The 21,891-nt window shown below is 36.7% G+C and overlaps 3 protein-coding genes across 3 annotated transcripts; 1 reads left to right on the top strand and 2 right to left on the bottom strand.

Annotated features, from left to right (window-relative positions):
* The first annotated feature begins 340 nt into the window (after positions 1 to 340).
* Positions 341 to 5,386, top strand: tmem33 (transmembrane protein 33). Its single transcript, XM_056257265.1, has 8 exons — positions 341 to 457; positions 1,180 to 1,259; positions 1,357 to 1,451; positions 2,502 to 2,689; positions 2,798 to 2,865; positions 2,955 to 3,088; positions 4,139 to 4,222; positions 4,439 to 5,386. Exons 2-8 carry the CDS (start codon positions 1,206 to 1,208, stop codon positions 4,566 to 4,568), a joined length of 753 nt encoding a protein of 250 aa, XP_056113240.1. The 5' UTR covers positions 341 to 457; positions 1,180 to 1,205; the 3' UTR covers positions 4,569 to 5,386.
* A 1,285-nt stretch (positions 5,387 to 6,671) lies between these two features.
* Positions 6,672 to 10,544, bottom strand: ccna2 (cyclin A2). Its single transcript, XM_056257264.1, has 9 exons — positions 10,301 to 10,544; positions 9,942 to 10,184; positions 8,535 to 8,781; positions 8,338 to 8,444; positions 8,004 to 8,227; positions 7,699 to 7,903; positions 7,509 to 7,622; positions 7,163 to 7,296; positions 6,672 to 7,067 (listed from the first exon to the last, which is right to left on the bottom strand). Exons 2-9 carry the CDS (start codon positions 10,152 to 10,154, stop codon positions 7,016 to 7,018), a joined length of 1,296 nt encoding a protein of 431 aa, XP_056113239.1. The 5' UTR covers positions 10,155 to 10,184; positions 10,301 to 10,544; the 3' UTR covers positions 6,672 to 7,015.
* Positions 10,545 to 11,454: 910 nt separating this feature from the next.
* bbs7 (Bardet-Biedl syndrome 7) lies at positions 11,455 to 19,987 on the bottom strand. Its single transcript, XM_056257263.1, has 19 exons — positions 19,468 to 19,987; positions 18,706 to 18,771; positions 18,257 to 18,319; positions 17,609 to 17,784; positions 17,308 to 17,494; positions 17,083 to 17,155; positions 16,873 to 16,989; positions 16,551 to 16,681; positions 16,334 to 16,418; positions 15,313 to 15,415; positions 15,007 to 15,199; positions 14,124 to 14,198; positions 13,952 to 14,017; positions 13,702 to 13,841; positions 13,444 to 13,608; positions 12,446 to 12,555; positions 12,222 to 12,325; positions 11,859 to 11,982; positions 11,455 to 11,659 (listed from the first exon to the last, which is right to left on the bottom strand). Exons 1-19 carry the CDS (start codon positions 19,501 to 19,503, stop codon positions 11,526 to 11,528), a joined length of 2,148 nt encoding a protein of 715 aa, XP_056113238.1. The 5' UTR covers positions 19,504 to 19,987; the 3' UTR covers positions 11,455 to 11,525.
* Positions 19,988 to 21,891: the final 1,904 nt, after the last annotated feature.

Below are 21,891 nucleotides of genomic sequence, written 5' to 3'. Positions count from 1 at the left end.
CATTTTCCGAATAAAATGTTAATTGAGAACGTGCAAAACTGGACACGATGCTAATGTCTTCTGAGTGGTTTTATCGTGTTTCTGGCGTGGTTTATAGGTAGTTATTTATAGTTGTTTATGTGATTTGTGGTCACAAACAGAGATTTTTATTATAATTATTATTATGTAAAATATTTGTTATTTATATATTATATTATTTTGGAGTATGTGTGAAATATTTTAGGCAGATATTTGAAATAAAAAAGCAAACAACACAAAACTGACAACGGTGGCATCTTATGGTCCGAAATATCGCGAGATTTCGGCAATCTGCAGAGGTCGCGAGACGCGAGCGAGGTCGCCTCAGCTCAGCTGACCAACCTCTCGTACATTATTCCAGAGTGAAGCGTGTGCGCCCCGAGCGGTGAAATAAAGCCGATTTTCCTCACAAAAACTGATAATTACCGATATATCACAGGTATTAATATTTATCTTTATCTATCTTTTATCTATTTTTGGCAGTATTAATACGCGCACAAGTTGGCGGTATTTCAGGGCTGTCAGTGGTTGTAGTCGGGCTGTGTGAAGTGTTAGCTTGTCGGCTAACGTTACATTGCTAGCTCCTTAGGGTAACGTTAATGAAGAGTGTTCTAGATTTTTCCAACATATTTCAACTGAAATGAATTGACTGCTTTATAACTACCTAATGGACCACACTTTTAATTTATTTAAGTATTTATTAAACTGTCAAGTGCACAGTAATATTCAGAAATCTGTAATTTGTCATGATGACTAGTCAGCAGTTAACGTTACATTGACAAGTGTAGTTCTGGTTTGGGTCGATATTATGGAAGTAATTCTTATTGCTTTGTGGTAGCGCATCGGTGATAAACAAGACAAATATCTTTTTCTCCCCAATAATTTGTTGTAAGAAAGCTTCATGTTTAATAAGTATAACTAATAAACATCGAGGTTGTTAGAGCTAATGTGCTTGTGTCTATGCCCCACCCCCACACACCTGACAACCACACAAAGAGTAACTGCTTAAAAATTGTTTCAGGGTTTAGAAAGATTAACTAAAGTCATTTTGTCTCTTCCTTCATTCCAAGAGTTCATAAGAAACCTGAGTGCATGATTGTGTAAAGCGTATTATCTAAACTATTGCATCCAATGCAAGCTTATAATGTTATTTCTCTCAAGAAATCGAGCCTTCTAATATTTGAAAGATGGCAGACACAGAGCAAAGGAGTCCACCTCCTCCCCCTCAGGCTGGACCTGTGGTAAGTACTACTTTTTTATGTATATATATTTTTCCGTGCCTTTTTAATTGCTTCATTTGAGAATGTTATGATTTATTATCATATCAATGTGTTACAGCAATTCCTCTTGAGTAATAAGCTGGAAACGGCTATGTGGCTGTCACGGCTGTTCACTGTCTACTGTTCCATCATGTTCATTCTGCCTCTGCTTGGGTGAGTCATGTTCTTTTGCAAGGCATTTTCACAAGCTTCTTAACTGTCACCCCCCTTTTTGAGCATAGATGAGCACTATCCCAACTTAAATGGTTTAAATTCATGAATGCTTTGGAATACAGACCTAAAGTTGGGTACATTTGCTGTAAAGCCAATGTACTGTACTAAACATTTTTTATTTTATACAAAATATATATTTTACAGGTAATTTTTAATCTAAAAATGCTGTGAAACCAAAGCCATATGTCTAACCAAGTTGTGTTCCAAATTTAAAGTTGATATCTCAAAAATTGAAATCTCTATGAGATTTGTATGCGCTATACCAAAAATAGCCACCGGGTGACACCCACATTCTATTGAATTTTTTCTGATGCGTTTTCCTGTCACAAATGAATACATTTTGTCACAATATCACTTCTATCACAAAACAATCACCAAATATGGACCTTGAGTCTCAGACCTTTCTGACGATATGTGTTTTGTCAAGATTAGAAAAGATTTGATTATAAAATTGCAGTAAATTTTGTAATATGAAACATGACACTGCCCACTAAGGGGAGGAGCCTGCTAAATTTAATTTAAAGGGTTAGTTTACATGGTTAACGGAAATTGGTCGTTCCATTGCTGTCTATGTAGGGGTCAGAAAGCTCTCGGATTTCATAAAAAATATCTTCATTTGTGTTCCGAAGATGAACGAAGGTCTTACGGGTTTGGAACGACATGAGGGCGAGTAATTAATGACAGAATTTTCATTTTAGGGTGAACTAACCCTTTAAATACCTGGAAACACAATGTTTGATTTCAAAATGGTTTTCACAGGATAAATATGGAGGGTGTAAGCTTTGAATACCTAATTTATGATGATTAGTAAAATATGTGAAAAGAAAAAGCTAGCAGGACGGTGACCGTTAAGGGATTAAAAAAATGATACATTGTGGAATCGCATTATGATGATGAGGACTATTTAGGGTGGTAAGGACACATCCACGCTCATACATTTAAAAAGAAGTGAAAGATTGGGAGAAGAATAATTGCTTTTTCTCTGTCCAGGCCCCAAGCAGCTGCTAACTTCTATCAGAGGGCATTGCTGGCAAATGCCTTGACCAGCGCTCTGCGTCTGCACCAGAGACTTCCTCACTTTCAGCTAAGCAGAGCCTTCCTGGCTCAGGCCTTACAGGAGGACAGCTGCCACTATCTCCTCTACTCCCTCATCCTAGTCAACTCCTACCCTATCACAAGTATCCTTTCTTGAAGATATGTTGAAGAATATTTTAAGGGAAAATATCAGTTTTTCTTTGTGTTATGGCATAATTTTGTCTTTATGCAGCCTTGACTTGTGTTGTCAGTGAGCATATTTCCTGTGTTCCTCTTCTCACTTCTCCACGCCACCACCTATACTAAAAAAGTCCTTGATGTAAGTCTCTGCCCTTCTCATTTCCATAGCTGAGATGTGTTTTTGTTGTAATTCCAGCCTGATTTTTTTTGTCTGTCATCTGTCTTCAGACCATGGGCCCAAACAGCCTTATGTTTGTGAGGAACTTTCTGAACAAGCTCACAGCCAATCAGCAGAACATCCTAAAGTTTATCGCGTGCAATGAGATCTTCTTGATGCCAGCCACAGTCTTCATGCTCTTCAGGTAAGGATTCTTAACCCAGTGTAAAGTCTGACATGAAATAATAGTCAGAAAATCAAATTCTTATTTTAAATGAAACCATTTCTTGGACCTTTAGACAATCTTTTTCTTTTCTTTCTTTCTTAGATTTATGTTGAGTATCACAGTTGATACATCAGGTCTTTATGACTCAGATAGTATGATATACTGAGAATATGAAGCTCATACTAGAGGTGGTATACATTTTATTAGAATGCCAAAACTAAGCAAAAATATGTAATCTCGTGCCAAAAAGTAAAATGAAATTCTGATAGCTTGTACTGCAAATCAATACAGTAAATCAGTCTTGAGTAAGATGATATATAAATGAATATTTTTATGATCAAAGCTCTGTAGTTACTATTGTGGGGGCAAAACATGTAATGCAAAACAATGATGATGTTGATGTACAGATGTACAATTAGATGTTCCTCAAAAGCCTAATGATCATATTTGATGCTCACTTTTTAACATGTTTTTTTCTCAATAAATAAACTGTCCGCACACTCAAATCCTTATAGCAAATTTAATAGACCATGCTTTCAGTCAAAAGACCATCCTCAGGGCATCCTAACATATTTTTTCTAAAAACATTATGTATGGATAATCAAATTAACCTAAGTTGCTTCAGTTCTGCAAGTGTTCATCTTGAAATATTACCAACAATATATGAGATATTCTTATGTTTACTTTCTAAAAACCAGTAAAGATTTCACAGCAAGTTGTGTACCACAACCTCAAGGTTGACATTTTTAGAATTATACTAAAAAGACTTTTACCTGCTAAAAAAAGAAGTATAAACTAAACTATCAATCAGATACAGAAGGCATGTAAGTAGATTGTGTACAAGTTTTTAAGCAAAATTTTGAACATGTTGAAAATGTAGAGGCCTAAGAAATGTATGTATCAAATATAATACAGTGGGCTTTATAGGGTGAAAAAAAAGAAGTTGTTTTGTACCGGTAAAAAGCTTGATTAAAGCCAAACTGTGTTTCTTGTAATAAGATGGAATGAATTTTGGTTTGTGGTTCACAGTGGCCAGGGCAGTTTGCTTCAGCCCTTCATCTACTATCGGTTTCTCACTCTGCGCTATACATCAAGACGCAACCCATACTGCCGGTAAGAATCATGTACACACTGACTAGTGTTATTTGTACACATGCACACTAATCCCAAAATAAGGGGAAATTTATATTCTCATTTCCTTGGAAAATTAAATATTTAGAGCAAGCTAAACTATTTAATCAGATCATTGATGTTTAAATGTATATTTAATCATGTTTAAAAAAACATGAGCCCTCTATCAGTGTTTGATTTTTGTTTGTGTCCTGTCAGGACTCTCTTCACCGAACTGAGGATTTTACTGGAGCATTTTGTGATGAAGCCCATTTGCCCTGCCTTCTTCAGGAGGATGTGCCTCAACAGCATTGCCTTCATTAGCCGCCTTGCTCCCACTGGCGTCTAACTGCTCTCTCTGAACATTCACACATTACTACAGTTCACAGATTGGGACAGTTTCAAGATTGACTTACAAGCAAGATGGCCAAGTCTGATCGCTCAGAGATGGATGTCCTCCTCTGCACTGAGGCGTTTGGAGAGACTCTCAATCTGACTGCTTCCAAAAAAAAACAAATCAGCCAGAAGATGTATCTCTGTGCACAGTTGTCTGTTAAGGGGGTACAACTTTTTTTTCAGTTCATTAGAGCTTTTATATTGATTTTGATTTTTTTTGGGGGGTAGAGAGGATCCCTTGAGACATTGAATCTTAAATGCTAGGTTAAATAGATATAGCTCTTAATAGCTTGTCCTTCTAATGAGATCAGTCTGGGAACTCAAATTTCAGCTGTCGTTACACTTGTCTGTTCTTCAGTTTGATTCCATTTGTATGTTCTTGCTAAGAATTTTTTTATATATTGTACTGGATTACCTTGAAAATCTTAATGTACCTTGCCCCCAAGCTTTTCCCAATATTTGACCATGATCTAAATGCCATTTGAGTCCATGAAGTTTTAAATGTTACTTCAGGATGCCTTCTTCATATGAACAGATGACTAAGGTGTAAATATCCTGTGATTCTCATCTATCACATAGAGAGCCCTATACTTAACTGTTCTTTGCCTTCAATGCTATTTATTGTCAGGGCAAGTTTTTTTTTGCATTTTAGAATTTGTCAATTGTTTGCTTGTTCAAGGCATGTTGTCTCTGTATTTATTGCCACTGTTTATAACTATGGTCTGTGTAGATTAATAAAATCTATGATCTAATAATAAATTGTAACTAACATTGGTGATGGTTTAATTTCAGAGTTTAAAACCATTAAACAATTGTTACTGAACAAGATAACGTAAGCAATGGCTTGCCTGTGTACTACAGCTGATGTGTAACTAACCGATCATTTAAAATACCAAGACTAGTATAAAAACGATTGGATCGTTCAAGGATATCTGTCAGTGACAGTTTCTGTTGTATGTAAAACATGTTATGGTTATGATAGTACTGGCCACTATAATATATTGAGCTCTGTATTTTAATGTTAAGATTTAATGTAGTTCATAAGTAGGATTACAAATGCGTGAAAGGTTTGTAGGGGAAGATGTTTCCTCTGAGATAAAGGATTAAGTGCCCATGAAGCAGGTCTACAGAATTTGCACATGCAGAACTTTTTGATATGTCTTTTATGAAATTAAAAAAATAGACAGTTTTGGTTTGGGATGCTGAGCTCTTGTATTCCATGATATATTATATATACACAGTATATTATGTATATATTCCGTGATGTAACAGTTTTGAGCTATGTTCAATTACTGTAACATGCTGTCAAGGATTATATACTTGTGGATTTTGCTATTCGTATTAATGAATACATTTTTTTTGTGGCAACAAAACACTTAAGGTCATGCTGTATTTTAAGAGACTATCATATTTATCCAAAGTATATATATAAAAAGATCCCACCTTTCCAAAAGAAATAGGTGGTAATGTAAGAATTATGAAATTCAGAAATATTAATTCAACCCCATCACAGCAGCATTTACCTTTAATGTATTACCAGGATAAAGTACATTATAAACTGTTCTTTAATTTGTCAACATTTTAAATTGTACCCAACAAAGAGCCATTATGCTGCACAGCCTCTGTACTAGTTCCTTGTGTAGTACACGCAACATTCAGATTCCTTTAGCATTTCTTTTATAACACTTTACAGCAAGGACCTATTATCATCAGCTTAATTGCTATAATAGCATTTCATTCTTTAAATATTAAAGCTTAATGTTAATTTCAAAAGTTGTATCTCATATTTAATGGACCTGAGCTAACATCAACCAACAATGAAGAACTGTATTTTTACCTATGTATTTTAATAAATACTGCAACATTTACTGCTCATGGTTAACATTAAGACCCAAAGAATCAATAAAACCATGTTGGTAAATTAAAGTGTTGTCTATCAAAACCAGGTTATACATTACACAGCCCATGAGACCCCCTTCAACATGGTCTAAAGCTTCAGGGATCCCACCTCCTCAACTTGTACAAGTGTGATAAAGAGAAACAAGACAAAGCATAATAAAGGCCAGCAGCACTTTTATTAAGATGTAAAAGGGGAAGGTCACTTTAACAGTGTAGAAAAAAGGATAAAGTGCACTGCTGGAGTCTTTCATAAAAATAGAATACAAACACTGAAATATAAGAACAATGCTTGATTACCTAATTTACAAATATCTGGTTGTTTCAAGCATTAAAAAGGCACAATCCTTAAGGACTGCTAATAAAAATGTACATATCACTAAAATCTCACCATTCCCCCAAAATTGAGGCTATGGCTTCAGTTATTGGAGATATGGAAATAAAGCATCAAAGGTGTACACAATTCTCATGGAGGTATGGAACCAATGAACACAATGTTGATGGTTAGTTCAGCATTAGCTTCTCAGGAGGCTCAATAAGAGAGACTTCATGGTACCTGGAAGAAAAAGAAAAAGTTATTATAATCTTAAGCAATCTTCCAAGACTTATGCTAACACACAGCCATTGGGCATTCAGGTTAAGTGAACTTACTTCGAGCCCTTGTACTTCTCCCTAACAGCCTGCTGTGCATGCTGAGCAGCACTGAGGTAGGTCTGATGTAGATCCTGAATGCACGGCATAAGATCCTCCAAAGTGTAGCCGGTCATCTCAATAAGTTCCTTTGACTGAAATGGAAAGTTGAAAAAAAAAAAAAAAAAAAAAACCAATCTCGATTATAACATTTTGGTGGGTCTAGTTTGACACCAAAAGAGTAACTACACCGTGGCTAACTGCTAGTTGGTCATACTAATTCTTAAAACAGTCTAAACATGATGGCTGTTCATACAACTTGCTCCAGCAGTCTAGTTTAAGAATATTCAGAATTGCGCAACCTTACCCATGATCCACCTGCAAGTGTGTGGTTGGCCAAAATGAAAGCCGCAGCAGCCGTTTGAGATGGGAGGTACTTCAGGGAAGGTTCACAATCTATCAAACTCAGCTCACCAAGAAACTGGTGGGGAAATAAAAAGGTGTTAAAACAATTTTACGTTATAATAGGGAAACTCCACACAAGGAAATGGTCTCACCATTGATAAGCTCTCCACTTTGCTGCTCACAGGCTGGTGCAAGAAATACTGGGTGAGGAACTGATTGATTGTTGGAGCAGCAAGATCAAACGAGAGAACGGTCAACACCAGATGCTCCATTCTCAACACTTGTTTCTTTGTGTAGGTGTCGTCAGTGATGTAAACAAATTCTGACACCTCTGGAGGGTAGATCTCCTCAAACTTCCTACAGTCAAACAGGGAGAGGTGAGCGTGGAGAAGGGGAGAGGTGAGCGTGGAGAAGGGGGTTTGTGTGGAGTCTGAGGCTGTAAGGCAAAGATACTTACGAAGCCAAAAGCATAGCAGCTGTGCCCACCAGCTGTAGTTTCCCTCTCAGTACAGACATGGAAGACAGAAAGCGATCAATGTAGTTCACAGCCAGGTAGAGGGTCTCGTTCTGCAGCTTGTACTCCTCTCCCACCTCCACCAACCAGTCCACTAGGATGGCACGCATGCTGTTTGTGATGTCGGGCTGTTTCTTCATGTAACCTGCTTTTGGTTTTGACTTGACCTGCATGACAGGAAGCACAAGCAAACACTTTAATGCATATTCTCTAAAGCATTGTCCAGAAGTTCAATATTCAGAAAGTAATATTACTTTCAACGCATCCACTTCCTCACCTCCATTTCCCGCAAGTGCGTGTGTATTTCTGCGGCATAATCTGAGACTTCATTGACATTTATGGGCCTCTCCTCACCATCAATTACTGACATATCCATAGGAGAGTCTTTATAAAGAAAAAAATATTGAAGTTATTTACAGGTTTCATATAGAGAACTACAAGACGGGCAATGAAATAGAAAAATACACATCTTACCAAAACTAGCTTCCATTGGATTTGGCAGATCGATAGTGGCGAGGGGCTGCCTTAGGCGGGTTACGGTGGGATTTAGAGTGAGTGGGGAGCAATCCATGGTTGCTCTTTGTGTAGACAGTTTCTTAGCGCAAGCACCATCAGGCTCATCTACATGAATCTGAAAAGCTGGTGGCTTGGTGGAGGGCTTCTCTCCAAAGCTCCTGCCATGTTCTTCAGATTTGCATGCAGTTATTTGGGGACCAGAAACCTAAAAAAAAAGAAAATTGGATTAGATGGCATGTAAAAAAGGGTGTAATAAAAGAGTAGTCAATTATAGGCCCTGTTTGCAGTAACCTTTCATATTATGTAGAGGGGTCAATTTGACCCCATTTAAATTCGAGTTGGTGGAAATACTGGTTAACCCATGTTGTTTTTCTTAACTTTGAGGGTCATGTAGAGTTTTGTGAAAGATCAAGAGCGTGTACACAATTTCTATTACGATTATAATTTAATCATTAAACGACAGCTGCACAGAGAACAAAAACAATTGTTAGTTTCTACCATCTTTTGAGGGCACTTACATTTATGCATTTGGCACAAGCTTTTACCTGAAGAAACTTACAGCACTGAAGACATTAATTGCATCATGCATATTTATTTCACTGGGAATTTGCACCCATGATCTTAGGGTTGCAATTAAACACCAACAAAAGAGACTTGTATAAGTATTACAAGTATAAGTATTGTTCAAGATCAATTGTTTTTACCTTGTGTGATTTGTGAATTGTATAGAATACAATTAGGGTCATTTTGACCCGACTCAAAAAACAAAACCCAGCACATTTAGAACCTAATAAATGGGTTGGACATTGCACCTGTCGAAATATTAACGAGTCAGTTCGCAAAAAGCTGAAGTGTACCTAAACTATCAATTCTGGAGAGATGTTAGGCAGAATGACAGCCTCAGTCAAACATCTTTTGTGCTTCAGAGAACATGTATAGTCATAAGACTGTATATGATCAGGGGACGTATAAAGGTCATTTTTATTGAACGATGCCTTCAAACGACCCAGTTTACTATAGCAACAGTGAGTCGGTTTGTAAAATGGCGGTCAGCGCATTGGGAGGGAATAAGCATAAGCTGCGGGCATTTAACACTGCGTTTCATTTTAACATGTGGCGCCATAAATGCCGTTTGACAAAAGGGAAAACGGATTAGATTTATTCGTGATTCAAAGGGACAAAACCTGCGAGCCGTATGACTGGTTAAACTAAAGCAACTTTCAATGATCTAATCATTATCCAGTTAGCAATACTTATTTTAAAGCATAACACTGATTATAAACTATCATGCATAAACGATAGATCATGAAACCAGTCTGTATTAAGAGAACACACTTTATAGTCATGTGCCCTGCATGCTCGAACCTGTTTAGCGGCGCGCAGGACGGGCTGTCTGCGCTGATTGTTCTCCAGGGCGCCCAATACAGTCCTGTTGCCTGGCTTAGGGTTGACATTTTCCCGGTTTTCAGTCCGATTCTTTGCTGCGCCGCGTAGTCTTGTAAGCATGTTTTCCTGATTGTGAATATCTGCTCCTGAATCATGAACCGCGCTTCCTTGTGTTTGGCCGACAGATGACATCCTTCCAGCGGTAGATCAGCTCAAGACGCCCTGCAAAAAGGATCGATGGTTGAAAGCATTTAAAAGCAGATTCTGATGTTGTTTTAACACGTTTATATCAAACACACGAACGTGAACATCGAATAAACACGGTTAATCACACTAACCAGGGGAACTGGCAGAAGTGAGCTGTTGAAATCCGGACAAAAACACAAAATAAACAGTTGCCAGCGGCGTCTTACAAAACCGAGATTCAAAAATAAATCATGCAACTATCCTACAGAAACCGCGCCATGCCGATGTGTAAGCCCCTGCAACACGCCTCGGCCAGCTCACAAAAGATGCTTCTATGAACTCAAACGGCGCCTTGTTGCTTTTTGCAGCTGCCTGGTTTGATATTGTGGCTGTCCCAGTTCAAGTAGCCCGCGACTATTGAAACGGTCCAATCAGAATGCAGCAAACCCAAACGTCATTGATTATACGGGAACCCGTAAAGCTCAAACTGCGATTCCGCTTTTACTAAGCGAGCCGTTGAGAGTTGCTTTCATTGGCTCAAAGGATTTTTTAAACTGTTTGAGGACAATGTAACTAAAGATGAATAATGGCACGTTTATACGTAATTTACAAGCTCAGAAATGATAATAAGAGTATTGGGGCAAGCAATTCTTCAATTTGTGGAACTTATATATATATATATATATATATATATATATATATGTATAATATATTAAAAGGTACATGTACTTAAAGTAGCTTTATTATGGGCCACCATTACTCATTACCAAATCTGCTAGTATTTGAGAATTATTGCTTGTGTAAGACTTATTCCAAAGTTTTTTTTTTCCTCCAAATTATTTCATTACCATCAAACACAACAAACATCTCCACATCATCCATTATATCAGAAATCACTAAAAGCTCAAATCTTAAATTATATATATATATATATATATATATATAGAAATCACTAAAAGCTCAAATCTTAAATATATATATATATATATATATATATATATATATATATATATATATATATATATATATATATATATATATATATATATATATATATATATATATATATATATATATATATATATATATATATATATCAAACACATAAGCCAAACAGTACGGAATAGGAAAAAACAGACATGAATTTTTCATGAGTTTTTTTATTTCTGTAGAAATGCATCTAGACAATGGATGAGTATTCTAAAAAATATAGTAAATACCTGTAGTCACACATAGTTTTTATAATTATTACATTGCACATTTTAATGTACCAATCTGTATTGGTACAATCTGTATCCCTATAGTATAACATATGTTTGCAGTATAAACTAAATTCACAAACACATTATTTTGATTGTGATTGAATTTTACATTCCATCAAGCTTCACTGAAAAAATCCATCAATGAATCAAGTTCATAGTTGTTCAAAATTGCAAGCAGCTGTGAAACCTTTGTTTTGACATTCTGTCCTTTAAATTTGAACTTGTCAATGAAAAGATCAGTGATCATACCTGTAAAAACAAAACAAAATGGTTTGTTTACTTATAGATGTGTCATTATTTCATTTGCAAAGACCTCATTGGAATATACAGGGGTTGTGTGTAAAAAACTTCTTATGGAATTCCACACTTCATGTAAATAATCAAAAATTCAGATTTAAAATTATATATTGTAAAATACAGTCTCCTGTGCTCATCTGAGTTCACTTACCGTACAATCGTTCTAAGTGGGCAGGTTGTTTCTTATATTCTTCTAAGAGCTGGGCAGATTCATCCAGTATACTGCGATACTCTGGAATCAGAAAATCTGCATTCCCCTCATGCACCTGCAGCTCCTGCATACAATACACACGCACGCACACACACACACACACACACACACACACACACACACACACACACACACACACACACACACACACACACACACACACACACACACACACACACACACACACACACACACACACACACACACACACACACACACACACACACACACACACACACTTAGTAGGCTTGTTTTTTTTAGCAGACTTTGTTTTTGTTTTTGTTTTTCTTTTTAATGTTTTACCTTTAAAGCATCAATAAGCTGAACTTTTTTGGCCAAAATCAGCTGATACTCTAGCTTGGGATGAATCATTCGAAGAGTATGGCTCACAGAGTCTTCATTCACCTCTGAAACCAACATAACAACAAACACAGCAAGCACTTATCACTCATATTTGTTGCATGAATAATTAAGATCACTGTAGTCTGACTACATCCATCAGTTAAAAGATCAGTTTGTGAACTCACCGTAGGATATATTCAGATTGATTTTTCGCTTAGTGGCCTCTTTGGACAAAACATCCTTCAGTATGGATATGGTAGAAATGTTGTCTGATTTGAAGTTTGCTTCACCTTTACTGGAATCCATTAAAATAAGGAACCAAAAACTATTATAATGATTCATCACAAAACTTTCTCTAATAATGCAATCATCTAGTAGAATCTTTGTCCAACTGTTATTGGCAAAAATAGATATATGTGAAATCAACAACAGCTATGTTTCCTTCCACTTTTTTTGATGCGAATTTTGGGATACCGCATAACAAAAAATGCTGGAATGGAAATGCCAACATACACATAAATAAAAATGCACATAAATAATGTATGTGCTCAATTAAGGAGGATAATATTTGGATAAAGGTGGATAAAAAGGCGCATAAACTAAGATGGAAACACATTTACCAAAAAAATTATGTGACGCACAACAAAATGACTGCCTCAACAGAGGATGTGATTGGATAACTGGTCTAACCAGCGGAACAATTTCATTGCACACCATCTCAAATGTTGGTTTGGTCGTTCTGAAATGCCTGAGCATGTCATCAAAATGATTGGGTATAATTACCTCCCAGAACTGTCTCACACGATTGCGTTCACAAACACCAGGCATTCACCTCTTAATGCAGGATAATATGACAGTTGTGCTTTGTCTGCACACTAGTAATTTATGATGTATTAAAAAAGAACCACAGTGGCTTCTTTTATATTTTATTACAGATATCTGCACCAGTTTCCAAGAAGCGACAATATAGTTCTCTAAAACGCATGGGATGAAAAGTGTGTTTTATGCAATATTCCAATTTTGCACACAAGTTAAATTCGCAATTTTGGATGGAAACATAGCTAATGACAAAACATAATCAGCCCTTTAACATATGCAATTGCAAACATAGATAGATAGTATTTATTTATGGACACTTTCATTTCATTAAGATGCATTTGGATATTGAACTGGTTGGCCTCACCAATAGGTGGCTTCTAGCTGTGTTCCCAAGAAAGTGTTCTGAAAGTAGAAGGTGATGCTGTCTCCTGCCGGGGTTTTCTCTGGGACCTCAGGCAGACAGAACACAACCCAGGAATGGATCTCGGCGAAACTGAACTGTCCTGTCAGTCTCAAGGTGTTCACAGGCCTAGCGATGAAGAGGGAGAATCATGTTAATGTTCATTTGGCAGGATAAATGCATGATATGCAAGGAAGAAACAGGAGTGGTGTCTAAGCTCACCGCTCCTGGTCGATTGAGTGTGTCCTCTGGTGGAGGGAAAGCGGTTTGATCTGGTACTGTCGCACTTGGCAGGTTTTGGGCTGAAGCCTTGGCGTCACGTAAGCCTGAAGGGTGCCATACTGACCCTCAATAGACCTCACCTTAGAGAAAAATCAGGACAAAAGCTCAAACGCAGCAATTTAAACAAAATACAATATATGTTATTATAATGGGAAACAATCCAAACACAAAATTACTATGAAATAGAAACCTTCAGTTCCAGCCTAGTGGTATTTGCTTGGCACCTGTAGGTGGCGAGGAGGAAGTTCCCATTTGACTGTGGGGTTAGATGAACAAACAAAAACAGTTTGGCAAACACATGTGATGTGATCATTAAGTAAGCTTAATGATATGGCACAAAGGATGGAACCCATGTGCATTACCTCTGAATCACATTCACTGAAACTGACCACTGCTGAATTCTTATCAACATCCAGCAGGTCAATTGGAACATCACTCTGTCAGAGTACAAAAACACATGTAAGTGAATGTAAGGAAACTTCAGTCTCACAATGCTGAAATTACAACATATGTAAAAAATAATGCTGAATTAATGAAGACGAGAAGAACTTTGGTTAAAATACATTTTTAATTAAAAATGGATAGTGCTGGTTCTGACTGCTGATACAGTAATCCAGGCATGCTAAAATATACTATATAGCAGGACCAATAGAATAACATTCTGTTCATATTTACATGCCATAGACTATCTTCTAATAAATTAATCAAGTGCACCTTTAAGCAAATACTAGCATGGGGTTATTTTTTACTGAAATAAATTAATACTTTTATTCAGCAACGATGCGTTAAATTGATCAAAAGTGACAAAAAAAATCAAACAAATTAATAAAAATGCTGTTCTTTAAGAATTCTGAAAAAAGAATGATTACCACAAATATATTAAGCCACACAACCAGTTTTAACATTGATAACAATAAAAAATATTTCTTAAACACCAAATCAGCATATTAGAATGATTTCTGAAGGATCATGTGACACTGAAGACTGGAGTAATGGCTGTTGAAAATCCAACTTTGCCATTCCAGGAATAAATTACATTTTAAAATATATTAAAATCACAGGTGTTTTAGAATTATAATAATATCTCACAATATTACTGCTTTATGTTTTTGATCAAATAAATGCAGCCTTGGTGAACATAAGAGACTTCTTTAAAAAAAAACATTAATAAATCTTACCAACCCCAAGCTTTAAAACACTAGTATAGATAATATTAAGCAGGATGAATCAGTGTATTTCTCTAACCTGTAACAGCAGGTTGTCAATGGCGGTCTGCACCTCTAGTGTGAGGCTGTAGCTGGCATCATCCTGGCACAATGTGAACTTGTCATTGATGCTAAAGACTGGCACAGCGGACACAGCCGTGCTGGACTGAGAGCTCTGCTGATATTTTTCTCTCCCCTGCAATACTTTCGCCTGCAACTGCTCCAACTCAGCCCTAAACACGCACAAGCAAACTAGGCATGTCAGAAGGCATTTTAAAATCTATACCAGTTTAGTTAGCAGATCTTTGGTGTTTTCATAGTCGAGAAACAGCTGGATGTGTAGTACCGGAGTGCAGACACCTTGCCCTGGGTCTCCCGGCTCATCTTGATCTCATCCCCCGGGCCTGCTACCATCTGCTGAGGCTCTGTGGTGAGACCTGACACCCATCCTGGAAACCAGCCACATGACCACATATTGCTTATGAGCTCTCAGACAGCACAGGTGAATGATAAACTGTAGAGTTTTAAAGTGTCCCTCTTATGATTTTCAGATATTTCCTTTCACGTAGTGAGTAATATAGCTGTTTGTGAATGAAAAATGTCTGCAAAGTGCATGATAAATGGAGTTATTGTCTCCCACAAGAAATAACCTATTCAGAAACGACTTAGTAATTCAGTAATTCCAGTCTTATTTCCTGCACGAACTACGTAGGTTTGTAACAAATTTGCATAATGCCAGCCTATGGTCTTCATTAGCTGCCTGTGAACATGAACAATACTACTGTCTACTCTGACCCGTCCTCAAACACTGTTGTTGTAGCTGAGGCTTGGAAGAGTTTGGTTTGCGTTGTTTTCTGCACAGCGAAAGCAAATCCACTTCACATGCACATCCAAAGGATGAGGTCTCGGGTTTGAATTGATATGGTAAAACCAATGACATCGTTACAGTTCGTATCAGTGTGCATACAAGTGTTGAGGAAGCCTCCGGAGCTAAAATACAAATATGGTAATATGGGCGCTTTGTTTCCAACACGTGCTGTGTAGACCATTCACAACAGACTGAGCCATCTGACCAATCAGAGATGAAAAGGCTCTTGGAAAGGAGGGATATAGAAAGACTTTATTGAATTTTGTTCCATTTTAGATGGCATGAGAAAAGAGGTGATACTGCATGTAAATTATAAGAAAATGTTTTTTTGACCTTGGATGCATGTAAAACTATTGTAGAGGACTTTCAAAACAAATTTAGGAACCTTTAATGCTGTTAATGCTAATAATAGGGTCACTTTAAGCACTGACATCATCCACATAGTATTGTTGTCATAAAAGACATGGTAAAATGGTTTTATCTAGCAGCCACAGCTAACCTGTGTAAGTTGTTGTAAGAACTTCATCGTACATTTCCTTTCCGACGCAGCCACCCTGGATTGATGTGACACTCTCAGACAAAACCTTGAAAACACAGAAAGACAAATATCACAATTGTAGTGTGGCAGAATTTAATTTGAGACAACGTCTTACTTGCTTTTTCAGAAACAAAACGAGGGTTTTTCATGCATCTCATATGATTTATTAGACACTCACATTCTCAAATCGCAGTGCTGGTTCATTTGAACCATCCAAACTGTAGACCTCCATAGTTCCATCATCCCTTCCCACCAGGATGTCCTTTACACCATCACCAGTAATGTCAAATGTATCGATGCAAAGCACACCTTAAAAAGACCAACACAGACTAGCATGAGTACAATTATATGGTAATAAAACAGGCATTATAGCTCACCCAAAAAATAACAGCATAAAGGTTTGGTAATGCACTACAAATAAATAAATATGTCTCAAATAATAGTGCAGCTAAATTAAATATTTCAATAAGTAATCAGTTTTCTACATTTTCAGTTCCTACCTCCTTTTTTCTTCTCATTATCCAGTTCCCAACCAGTAATGGGTCCAGATTTGGTTATTCGCACAAGACCCAGTTTCCCATCAGCTGTTCCATAAAGAACCTCTTCACCACCTTTTCCTGTGGACCGAGATTTTATGCATTATCAAATTCTTAGAACAAACCAATACACGCTTTCACACTAAAATGAATGATCATATTTTAAGCACATACCTCCATCTCTGTTAAGAAGTTCTAGAACAGTTGGAGGTCCGGGCACTTCTACTTCGTACTGAAGGTCAGATCCCTGATGGAGCACAAAGTGTAGAATGACTGTGGACCTGAGTCTGTTCTATTATGTATATTATGACCACAAGCGATTGCTAAATTATAACTGGGTAACAAAGTACAGACAGAGGGTGGCAATTATGGACAGGACTGGAGGTTGTGTCTGACTACCTGCAATACTCGAAGTACTCTGTCCTGGCAGGCCAGGATGGGTACAATGCGGCCAACGGTCTCCACAGGTAAACACAGGACGTCATTGATCTTGTCTCCTGAGAGGTAGTAGTCCTGATCCTTGCAGTCACAGTAATGGTTATAAATGTAACTGGCACACACAAATAGATCTGCCCCTGAGACATGCCTGAGGAAAAAAAGGGCAAATCTAGAAGAGATGCATCCAAAAAGACACTGTCAAATCTGCTAATCATTAATATAGAGATAGACACAGTCTGAAAAACAAGAAGCAAGATCTCACATGGCATTGATGCTCTCTGTTAGGTTGGCCTCAAATGTAAGGAACTGTTTGCCCTTTTTAGTGTATCCCCTCACTTCAGACCCAGAGCTCACAAAGATCTTTTCCTGTGGGGTGCCCAACGCCCCTCCAAGCTCAAGTCTGGAGATCTTTTGTCCTGGGAGCGATTTGAACACAGGCTGACAAAAAAAAAACCCAGACATTTATTCTTCCTTTGAAAAGTTATTTTGTGCGTTAACATCAATGTATTTTTATTGGTAATAAGATTCCATTCCATTATGGTTCTATTTCAATTTATTTGTAAATGTAATTTATTCCTGTGATGCATATCTGAATTGTCAGCAGCCATTACTCCAGTATTAAGTGTCACATGAGCCTTCAGAAATCATTCTAATATACTAAATTTGGTGCTCAAGAAATATTTATTATCAATTTTGAAAACCGTTGTGCTGCTTAATATTGTTTTGGAAACCATGATTTTTTTTTCCAGGATTCACAATTTATTTTAAATAAAAATCTTTTACTGTCAATTTTGATAACTTTTATGCATCCTTGCTGAATTGAAGTATTAATTTCTTTAAAAAAATCTTACTGACCCCAAACATTCGATCGCGATTGTACATTGAAACAGGAAACACTTCTGATACATACCACAGCCTCCCCTTTTTTCATTCCAAAACAGGTCACGACACCATCATGATCTGCAACAGCCACCTGAAATGAGAAAATGACAAACTAGAATGACAAGATACACAACAGCTTCATTTGTAAAGCCATCAGGATGGAAATGAGGGGGGAAATGTCACGCACATGCTCAAATAAATAGGACATGTCGCATGCTCTTTCACAAGTGGGGTCTAATCTCCAGCTTACCTTGTTCTATACTTTCAGTCAGTTTTAAGGGGGAAGTTTCTATTACAAGAATATTCCCTGTTCAATTAGATTACTGACAATGTAATTTAATGTAGGTGAAGTGAAGTATGATTAATATTATCTGTGCTATGAGGTATGGTAGTAACTATTTACTGAGAACAGATGATGCAGATGAGTTTGATTTACACTAAACCTGGAAAATTATTTCAAAAGGGATGTAGATATACCTTCTGAGTTGCTTTTCGCCCCACAGAAGGGAGGAGTTTCATGGTTTTTTGAGATGTCACTCCAACCTGAGAAAACAAAGACGGCATAATCATTAGTACATTTTCATTCTGATAATTAAACTAACAACCCTGAACCCATATATCAACTTCAAAATGTCAATAATCCACTCAGCCACATGACTCACAAGTCAAAGACCAAATGCATATTTGCCATCACTGTAAATCACAGATGTACAGTAGTGACCAAAAGTGCTGTCCATCCTAGGAAAAATTACATCTGGAACCTTTATTCAAATATTACTAAAAATGTGTTAAAGATTTTGTAAGCATATTTTTTAGTTGTGCTTGGGGTCAATTGTTTTATTTGTGAAAACACAATGAAACATGTGCAGGCATAATGTTTGGTCAGGCTGAAACTAACATGCAAAAACAAGAAAAACCAACGAAATATTAATAACTGATTATCTTAAAGTCAGTGTATGCTTTTTCCTCCTGTAAGCTTTTTGTTTTGTTTTTTTGCTTAGTAAAATAAAACCCGTAGCTTCCCTTTTTGTGCCAAATAATTGTCAGATAAATACCTTAACCAAGATTAGTGTTTTGTTCTTTCCTCATATTTAAAATATATATATAAAATATTTACCTCATGTTTTGATGGTTTAAACGAACTTGTAGGGTCATTAAAAAATATACCCTCCGTACATTACTTTTGACCACTAACGTTACTGAACAAATGTGTGCATATAGGAATGTTTGAGGTCTTACCTGGAGATAATCAACGTGGTTTAAGTTTAATTCCATTTCGTTTGATAGAATAATCACTCCACAGATCCTATTGAATTATGACAGCTTAACTGTTTTTTTATGCTTAGCGTTGATAATTTAAGATGTTCTAGTGCAGTTCCCTGTAATTCATTCCCTAAGATGGTACTTTGAAACAGAAATATATTTCGAGCTTTTCCGACAGACATATAACACAGTGGTCCCGCTATTAGTCACTCACAACCGACTGGATTATCCTGCGGATTAGTTAGTTAGTGGCTGATTCTGCTGCAGATGAACTGGCTAACGTTAGCTGTGCCAGTTTGTCCGCTTTACAAGATGATTCATGTCGCGTTAATATAACGTTATAGCAACCCCCATTCCGCATATTCGTAGACATTTATCCGAACAATATGCTTTGATCCGCAGATAAAAACAATAATTCGACTAAGTACAACAGCAAAAGTGTTTTTGTTTGCAGCTAACACGTTTCTTCTGTAGCGCCGCCATGTTTGTCAGCCACCCAAACTATCTCTGGTTACCATAGTAACAGCAACGAGATTTGTTCAAAACACTGGGAATATTTTTTATTTTTTTAATTCAAGTCAGAAGCATTTGAACACAATTTTATCTGAACATTATTTTTTCCTGATACCCTAAAAACCTGATAATACAGTCTTGAAATGTGGATAAAGGAAACTGGTTTCACGAAAATCTTATTACAGTAAGAAAGAAGTTAGGATTTAGGAAAGTATTTACTAAGGGGAAGAATATAACTAAAAGTTATATCCTACTAGAAAAAAAGACAATTGCAAAAACAATTGGATTTTTTTTTTTCATTTACCAATAAATGTTTAGGTTTGGTTTAAAGATGATTCTCAACTGGATGTGTTATGAAAGATATAACGGAATGAATATATATATATATATATAGGCTACCATATATATATATATATATATATATGGTAGCCTATATATATATATATATATATATATATATAGGCTACCATTTTACTTACTGCAGTATGTGAGTAAAATGGCCATAAATAAATACCATTAATTCAGATTTGATGGTAGAGCCATTAAATAGGCTACAATGTTTCTATACACTCTATCCAATTAGCATATTAATGTGTTCATGGAAAAAAAGAAGAGTTATAAAGGGAGTAGAGCGTTGTAGAGCGTTGGCGCTTGCAACGCTAAGGTCATGGGTCCGATTCAGGGAAAGCAAGAACTGATAAGAATTTAAAATGTGTAGCTACCTTGAAATGCCATGTAAGTCGCTTTGTATAAAAGCGTTTGCCAAATGCATAAATGTAAATAATTTATTTCCCTGTTCACTTGCCGTCTCTCCCAAAATGCCTGATACACATGATGTGTCCACATGAAGTGGACATCTATGAAATCAATGCCCTGTTTTGTAACAGAAATTCATATTTTGATTAAAAAACACATAACCCATGAGATGTTGATGAATGACAAACAATTAGACAATTAGTCAGATTTAAATAATAATTACACAATGATATTTCCATAAGAGTGCAAAATTTTATCACTAAATGAATGTCAGCAGAGACTATTTATGATGTCAGTCATTTTAAGGACCAAGGAGAAGTTGTTGTCATTGTGAAACCTCCAAACATTTGGTATCTCTGAAAAGCCATGAATGTGCTCTTTACAGGACATCCAGACGGTGACATGTATGTTGTCATAGAAATTCACTAAAATATAATGTCCACTACAGAGTACAAAAGTCTATTCATGTAGGAGGATATTTTATTCCTGAGGAATATTCATTAACTAATTCATTCACATGTTTTTAGTTGTAATTTTATGTAGGCCTAGTTTGTTATTGAAGCTTGTATGTTTTGTGGATACAGCCCAAATAAAACTAGGAGGAAGAACTCTGCTGACAAACCAGTCTGACTGTGGGTTGGGAGACCAGTGAAGACCAGCAAACCATTTTAGGCTGTTTAATATCGATCCATTGTGGATGCTTTTTCAAAAGCAAAACATACATTTGTTTTCCCATGATGGGGATTTTCCATTGACCTCTGTTGTTTTGGCTATTCATATTTTATTCGTTTTATTTATGACCTCGCTCAAACAAATCTTTCTGAATTTTTACGTTTTCATCCGTTGTTGCACCATATAGTGTAGGTGATTTTAGGGACATTTGATCATCACAATATAGTCACAGACACACACACACACACACACAGTGGATGAAGGGAGTGGATGTGACTCAACAACAGCAGGAGGGGGTGCAGCTGCAGAGAGGACTTCAAGCATCATTCTCATTTTGCACAACACCAAAGAGACAAAGCATGCTTCCTTGTGGATTACAAATTAAGATTTGACAGCGGGACATCAAGAACCTGTCATGGATAAATCTCGCAAACCAAGTTACATATCACCTGGCTTCAT

The sequence above is a fragment of the Rhinichthys klamathensis genome, unplaced genomic scaffold (genome assembly GCF_029890125.1).
Source record: "Rhinichthys klamathensis goyatoka isolate OS25496 unplaced genomic scaffold, OSU_Roscu_1.1 h1tg000136l_1, whole genome shotgun sequence".
In the NCBI taxonomy this organism is placed as follows: domain Eukaryota; kingdom Metazoa; phylum Chordata; class Actinopteri; order Cypriniformes; family Leuciscidae; genus Rhinichthys; species Rhinichthys klamathensis.
Note: the sequence above shows the minus strand (reverse complement) of the source record. Positions and strands in the feature narration are given on the sequence as shown.